At 38.2% G+C, this 7,916-nt stretch overlaps 2 protein-coding genes across 2 annotated transcripts in view; one reads left to right on the top strand and one right to left on the bottom strand.

Moving 5' to 3' along the window:
- Positions 1-46: 46 nt before the first annotated feature.
- On the bottom strand, positions 47-3,270 carry LOC106531904 (cartilage acidic protein 1). Its single transcript, XM_014027847.1, has 7 exons — positions 3,169-3,270; positions 2,436-2,641; positions 2,167-2,363; positions 1,008-1,144; positions 764-920; positions 546-680; positions 47-244 (listed from the first exon to the last, which is right to left on the bottom strand). The coding sequence occupies exons 2-7, from the start codon at positions 2,630-2,632 to the stop codon at positions 51-53; spliced, it is 1,017 nt and encodes a 338-aa protein (XP_013883301.1). The 5' UTR covers positions 2,633-2,641; positions 3,169-3,270; the 3' UTR covers positions 47-50.
- A 325-nt stretch (positions 3,271-3,595) lies between these two features.
- r3hcc1l (R3H domain and coiled-coil containing 1-like) overlaps positions 3,596-7,916 on the top strand; it is a gene marked incomplete at its 5' end in the record, with an annotated part of 12,207 nt that continues 7,886 nt past the window's right edge. Inside the window, 4 exon segments of the mRNA XM_014027846.1 lie at positions 3,596-3,652; positions 3,988-4,438; positions 4,565-4,755; positions 7,164-7,234. Of these exon segments, the coding sequence (XP_013883300.1) occupies positions 3,596-3,652; positions 3,988-4,438; positions 4,565-4,755; positions 7,164-7,234 (770 nt within the window).

Genomic DNA, 7,916 nt, shown 5'->3' with positions numbered 1-7,916 from the left:
TTATTTTACAGTTAAAATATATGTTTATTAAATCAAGTCTAATGTTACAACTAATCATGGATCCCTTTAAACCAGTCACTTCCTGTTTCCCCCATCTGTTTCCTCACATGAAACCTGGAGTCTCTGGTCTGTAAATAAAGTCGGTGTTGGCCGTTCCAGTTGCCGTAGACAATGTCTGTCCTCCCATCGCCATTGAAGTCAGCGAGTGCGACTCCTCTGCCATGATGGTACCGGTCCTCAACACCTTTTACACACGGCCACAACAAAACCATTTCACCATTGCAGTTAGATTTAGTAGTAAAGACTTTTRAACCATCAAAGCTCATTTATTTGTTGACTTTGTGCTTATTTAACTCTTACTCTGGTCTATAGAATGTAAACAGCAAGTTATTTCCTCAGCATTTTGTAATCATCAGTATGACGTGTCAATATGCAGTGGTATATGTAAACAAAATGACTGCGCAGGTTTTAGTGTACACACGTATGAATAGATGTAGAGTTTTTTTTAATCATTCCTTATCTTCTCTTCCAGTTTGATTTCTTACCTGCCTGCCTGGCCACGTTTACAAAGGTGCCATCTCTGTTGTTCTTGAACAGGAAGTTGGGTCCGTTCTCGTTGTCGCAGAACACGTCAGACCTCATCTGGTTCAGGATGGGCCCAACGACGACACCGCGACCACCTGAGTGACAAGCAGCAGGAGCAGACTGTGAAGGCTTCTGCTGTTCAGGCTTCACGCTGCATTTCCGCAGCCTGTCTTCTCACCTGTGAGCTTGTTGACTCCAGCCTCAGCAGCTACATCAGACAGAGCAACCGTCCCTCTGGGTACATCGCTGGCAGCTTCGTCCATTTCTAGAAGAGCGTGGGGGCCAGTCTGACCCAGGGCGTAGTTTGCTACATAAACGGAGTAACGACCTGTTCCCTGCAGTGGAAGGAACACACTTATGAAACAGCAACGGGGAACGCAGAAACAGCGAAGGTCAAATATTGATTAGGTGGGTTTCAAGACCTTTCTGTCGATACATGCAACAGAACGTCCAGCCATTTGATTGGCAACACCACGGCGTATGTTAAGTTCATCACTGAGCAAATCTTCATAGCGACCGTTGCGAAACTTGAAGAGCTTGTCTGAATATGTYGCCCTCCCTGCACAAACAGACTCATTTTACCAGATGACAGATCAAGTACCTGACATTATTCTGCAAAGAATGTATCTTGGAAGTAGGGCTGCAACGATTAGTCGATTAATCGATGACTAATCGATTACTAAAATAATTGATGACTAATTTAATAATCGATTAATTGTTTTCTTTTTTTTTTTGTTCTTTACTTTGTTTTTCTCTCCAACCTGCTTTGACATCTTCCACTGCCACGTCTGCCTTTCTGTCCTTGACACACATGCACAGTAGTGGTAACTGGGGTAGGCCGTGGACGTTACAAGACATTATACACACTCTGGTACCAGAGCCTGATATCAGGCTCTGGTATCATGGCTACCTGGAAATGGAGTRAGGTGAAAATAACCACGTCTTCTGGTTCAAGTGGAACTGCTGTTGCTCAATGAAGAGAGAAACTCTGAAACAGGCTGGTTGAACAGCAAGAATCTTTATTTTGCAGGCCAGGAGATTACAGCCAAAAACCAAATTATGGCCTCCAAGCCAAATGATTCACCAAGTAAGAAAGATGGAGAACGAAGGCCAAGGGTGGGGGCGTACAAGGCTCCTTTATAGGCTTCACAGATGTACCATAAATTTTGTCATRGTATACCTTCTTCCTAATATGGTAATATGTGCCGAGCTCTGGAGCTGGAAAAACCAAGAGACATCACATCTGTGCATTCCCGAGAAGAGGCCCCCCACTCTTGGACACTACAGGAGCTCAAAAGTGTGGGAACTTTTTAAGAAAATGAAAGAGAAACCTGTGTAATATCTGCAGAGCAGAACTTGCCTTCCACAGCAATTATTTTTWGTTAGCATATAGCTAAAATCTAACGATGGTTATRTAATAGCAGCTGCATTCTGGTGCGATAAGCTGTATGTTTTATATTCAATTAACACATGATCTGATTAGTCGACTAATCGAAAAAAATAATCGGTGATTAATCGATTATAAAAATAATCGTTTGTGGCAGCCCTACTTGGAAGTGAGAATGGAAATCCTTTTCCTACCAGAGTAGGCATTGTTTGTGTTAAGGAAGTAGATCTCTTCCCGTCCATCCCCGTCCACATCACAGGCTGTAACTCCTATAGCATTTCCCTGTCGATCCCTCAGTGCAAAGTACGGAGAGCTTTTGTCATCGGTGGCAATGTTTACCAGTTTGTTTTGGGTGTGGTTAAACTTCAACACCAAGTTTGGCCCATTGTACCTGGTGGTGAGTAAAAGGATTACATGTCATCATCACATCAGTGTCTGTACCTTTAAAGCTTTCACCACTCACCCAGCCACCACCACCTCCAAGTCCCCATCTCCATCCACATCTGTCACAGCCATGCCATAGTTGAGTTGTGTGGGGTTGTGCACGCTGTCGGGCGGAAGCATCGTCTGTGTTATGTCCTGGAGCATGGGTTCAGAGTTCTGAGCATCACACTGGTGCAAGAGTGGAGCCAGGAAGACCAGCAGACCTAAACCCCACATTACTGCAACCTGAGGAAAAAAAACAAATAATAATAAATAATAAATAATAATAAATGCAGTTTAGTTCAAMATACATCTTTAATGTTTTGATTTATTAATTCATTAATTTACACTACACATTGAAATGTATAAAGTATATATAAATGTAATGTAATATAATACAACTTATATTATCATAATAAAATAAAAAGATAAACTGTTTAAAATGAAATAATCTAGGTGCAAAACTGAAATCAGTGGCAGCCACTGATTTTAGTAAATATAAACATTCCGAATTTAAATGTTTATGAAAACAATATTTTCACATTTATTTAGAAATAAAACAATTTTTTTGTTACTGCAGTAGCATAACTATATTTTCCCCATATATTGTTACAAATATAAACTTCTGCTTTTTATCATTATTATTAAAATACAAGAAATAAGACAATGATATGTTGTCCTCCATATGCATATGTAACGTGTTTCGCAGACTTTGCCTGCTGAGCAGCAGATGCGCTCAGAGGAACTCTTTTATAACCATACAGTCCTCTTACCGTGTCAGTGAGCAGATGCAGCCGATCTAATCTTGCTAAATCCACGGTGCAGTTTTACATAAGAAGCTTTTTACCTTGCCTAAGGACTGAATGTAAAATTTACGAAACAGCTTGTGTAATGTGGTGGAATCTGACCAATCAGCGAGTGGATTTCAGATGAATCAGGAAATTGGCCAATGGCAGGCCTGTATTTCTGTACGCGAGTCGCTGACATCCGTGTTCCTTTCGTTTGTAGTTTATTTTGTGGAAACACAACATGTCGACACAACACAAAAACACAATTATGTTATGATGTTATATTACATGAGACAACAAGCTATAAAAGCAACACATGTTTCAATAAAGACTAAATCACTCCTGCTCCTTGAAGCTGGTTTAGTTAGGTAAAACTAAAAGAACTGCGTTTCCCATAATGCTTTGCGATTAGAACGAGTCTGCGTCAGCAGCGCGACCAAACTGATGTTAAACAAACCTGTAAACACGGGTAAGAAGAAAGCGGTGATTTTTCCTGTTGTTGGGATGAATCAGTTTAAAATACTAGAGTCTAAACGTGTTTATATTACTGATATTTCTTATGTTTTGTTTGTTTTTAATATATAACGCACTGCTTCGTCGGGTGTAGCTTTAGTTAGCCAACTTAGCTAATTGTAGCTTTTATAATTGTAGCTAATATAATCTAATAATTTTATGTCTATTGTCCAGAAACAGTTTTCTTTATGTTTACATTTTATATGTGTTTGTATTTTCAATAAGCACTTGTTTGTGAACATTTAACCTGTAAACAGGTGTTTTAGTGAACGTCTTCGTTTCTCTCTGCAGATGTGTTGATAATTTAAGCATCATGGAAGTGGAAAAACCAAAGGTAGATTGTGCTTCAACCCAGCCAACACATGAACCTCCCTCTCAGTCAAAGAGACCAGGTCAGGCTCTGTATGTACCCAAAACTCGACTTCAGGGTCCCAAAGACAAAACCCAGAATCAGGGAGAAGTTAAACCAAGACCCAAACCTCGTTACACCGACAAGGCAAGAAAAAATGCCAAAAACAGGAAGGATAAAGCAAGTAAGACAACGTCTGCTGGGGAAGGAAGTGCACAGAGTCATGATGCCCAGCCTGATGGGAAGGATGGGGTTAATGGTCAGTCTGACTTAAACAAAGAGGAACCAGAAGCTACACAGCCTGAAGCTATATGCACTCAGGTTGAAGAGGAGAGTTGGGACACTTTGTTTAATGATGACGGAGACTGTTTGGATCCACATCTGCTGGAGGAGGTAAGAGTTTGATTTGGTTTTGATCAATGAGCTTTTCTCAGCCATACTCTAAATTAGTTTGATGAGTTAACGGTTATGCAAAACTCTTCGTCTCTTCTTCCATCTCTTACTGCTTTACTTTCCCAGCTGGCTGTGAGGGAGGGTAGAAAGAAGGAGTCGAAACAGGAACCCAGGTTTGACTATTATAACATGGACCAGGGTGAAGAGGAGGAGGAGATCGACCTCAGAGAGGATGAACTTTCTCATATTGTAGAAATCTACGACTTCCCCTCAGAGTTCAAAACAGAAGACCTCCTCAAGTTGTTTCAGTGCTACCAGTATGTATGCATCCATGTTTCTTTTATCAAAATATCTGTTTTGTTTTTGGTAATGCTCTTTATTTTACAGAGCTCGCGAGGGGACACGGCAGATTTTTTTTTTCTTTTGCGTTTGCAACAGAATAGCCTTACCTAGCAAAAGTAGTTTATTACTGTTGAGTTAGCCTGCTACTTCAGTTCAGCTTCAGAATGAATATATCACACAGCCACGCATGGAAGTACGATATTTTAACACAGTGCAGCCACGCAACATCAATATCAATTTCACAAACTTGTAGTGACACATCCTGTTTTGGTAACCGGATATTTCAAAATAAAAGTCTGATTTAATCATAGATTTAAATATAAAGATCACTAGACTGAGCCCCGCCCATACGTCCACTGGTAGCATCTGTGACAGCATGGAGGAGCAGAAACAGACCAAACAGGACAACAGCTCACAGCCTCCATAGAAACTAAGATAAACAGCAGCTGAACTGGATCTGTTTCACAGATTATCTGTCATGTTTTTACAATAAATTAATAATTATGTTAATTTCATTCAACAATCATGTAAAACAGCAGATTTATACCAGAAAAATATATAATTTATAAGTAACAATGATCTAAACCAGACCTGAAGTCAGCCTGTAACTTAGACATTATCAGGGGTGTCAAACTCCTGTCCTCGAGGGCCGCTATCCTGCATGTTTTAGAGGTTTTCTTGCTCCAACACACCAGATTTTGATCGCTGGGTGATTAACAGGCTTCTGCCCAATTTGAAGAGTTAATTCAATCACTGAATCAGGTGTGTTGGAGCTGGAAAACCTCTAAAACATGCAGGATAGCGGCCCTCGAGGACWGGAGTTTGACACCCCTGCGATTAGCTTGTTGAAAAGTGATGACTTCAGTGAGTAATAAAGTATATTTATTATTTCTTCTTACTGTCATAAAAAAATAATAATATTTATATTTACCAGTCAACAGTTAGAAAATGTTCTCTGGTTATAGGATGAAACTTGTCTCTATTAGCTAACATCTTCTCAGCAGGTCAGGTTCCTCTAACAGAAACCTAAAAATACTTACATTTATAATATTATTTTACACTCTGTAGGTCTAAATATTAACCAGACATTTATAATATTATTTTACACTCTGTAGGTCTAAATATTAACCAGACATTTATAATATTATTTTACACTCTGTAGGTCTAAATATTAACCAGACATTTATAATATTATTTTACACTCTGTAGGTCTAAATATTAATCAGAGGACAAAGTAATATTTAATAGTTTGTGTTAAATTGTAACATGATTCAACAGAGCTAAACTCTGTATATATGCTCCACAAGCTACAGTAATATCTGCTAACCAGTTCAATAAATAACAGTGATTACATGGACTTTATAAGATTATTTTAATTTTAAACTGTTACATTATGTTCTGCTCAGATCACATTGAGCTAAATAAGATCAAATCTGCTGACTTGTGTTGTAAAATGAGACGTTTTCCTGTTTATCTTCTGTTAATAAATCCATAACACAAACAGCTTTTCTGACATTATTTAAAACATTAGATTATATAAACTGTAAAATATTAATAATAATTGTATTAATATATTATTAATAGTTTTTATCATTTCTACATCAGTCCTTTTTTCTGCTCTGTTGTCAACATGTACAGTAATGGGTAATCCTGTCTTGATGGCCTAGCGTTAGCCGTTAGCTTCTCCAGCCGATCACATGGTCACATGGTTTTTGCACACTCCAGTTCTATAGAACCTCCTTGGATTTAATTCGGTTCATATAACGCAAAACAATATTGCGAGCGAATGCAAATGTTTGTGATGTAAAGCAAAAAATATTGCGTGAACACAAAAGAGAAAAATCCTCCCATGTCCCCACGCGGGCTCCGTACTGTTTAAACAAAGTTGTGTAGTTTTGTTGTGCGGTCATAATTTAAGGCATGATCCACATGTTTTATCTTCACTTGTCTTGCTTTTTTTTCACTTCAAGTTGAATAACGTGCATCACTGAAGTTTGACTACATTGCTATGCTTTTTGCTCTTGTTTCGAATGTCAGGTTGAGAAAAGTTCAACTTTAGGGTAGTAGTTTAGTAGTTTGATTCTTGCCACAAGTCTGGATACAAAGGACCGAAGCATAAAGCTATGATATAATCCAACATGATTATATGAACCTTGATAAACACACACAATTTAAAATACAGTTTAACTGCTTTAAAATCACTTAAATTGCTTCTAGTTCCAATCGATTCAGTAATCACTTTTCATCTTTATGGAGGGCTGACTCCTGACCTGAGAGGTCAGATCTCTGAGGTGAGATTCTTAATAATATGTCTTTGATCTGCAGGAGTTATTTGTTTTCAAATATTTTCTACTGGCTTCATGTGACTGCTGAATGTTTTCAGGCAGAGAAGCTTTGACATCAAGTGGCTTGATGACAAACACGCGCTGGGTCTCTTCTCAAGCCCAATAGCAGGTTAGTGATGTTTACCTCATTAACATAACAGGATGCTCCAGTAAACTGTAAAAAAATAAGGTTTTGCCTAATTTAACAACAATTGTATTAACAGTGGAATTTGATTTAATTTGTATTTAAAGGGCTGTAATACTATTATGAAATTATTGATGCATTTTAAGTATTTTAATGCTTGAATGACAATGTGTTATTTTACATAAATAAGTACAGACCTTTATATTTTCATGTCTAATGAAGAATGCAGAGGAACATACTGTATGTGAAAAAAACTTATTTTTCACAGTCTGTAGACCAGTGTTACTCAGCTGGCAGTCTGAGTGACTTCACTGCAGCCTGCCACCAACTTCTTAGAAAAAATATTCACTTCATTTAATATAAATATAGGTTTTAAAGGCACAGTGTGTAGGATTTTGTCAATTCTTTTAGCCGAAATTGAGATAATCACTAATGACAATAATAAAAAACATGTCTAATCATTGCAGACAAAGACCTTGTTTTATTATTTTTACCTTATAAAAAGCTGTTTATATCTCCAAGGCCGCGGGTCGCCACACAAGCAGCCGCCATCTTGTCTACGAAGGCTCATGAAGGACAAACTGCGGTGGCGGCGTCAAAAACAGTTTTAGTTGTAATACTATAAATGTAATATTTGTTGTCTGTCGTAGCTGGGATAATTTTACTT

The sequence above is a fragment of the Austrofundulus limnaeus genome, unplaced genomic scaffold, assembly GCF_001266775.1.
Source record: "Austrofundulus limnaeus strain Quisiro unplaced genomic scaffold, Austrofundulus_limnaeus-1.0 Scaffold690, whole genome shotgun sequence".
NCBI classification, from domain to species: domain Eukaryota; kingdom Metazoa; phylum Chordata; class Actinopteri; order Cyprinodontiformes; family Rivulidae; genus Austrofundulus; species Austrofundulus limnaeus.
The sequence above is the reverse complement of the archived record's forward strand: the minus strand, read 5'-3'. Positions and strand labels throughout refer to the sequence as shown.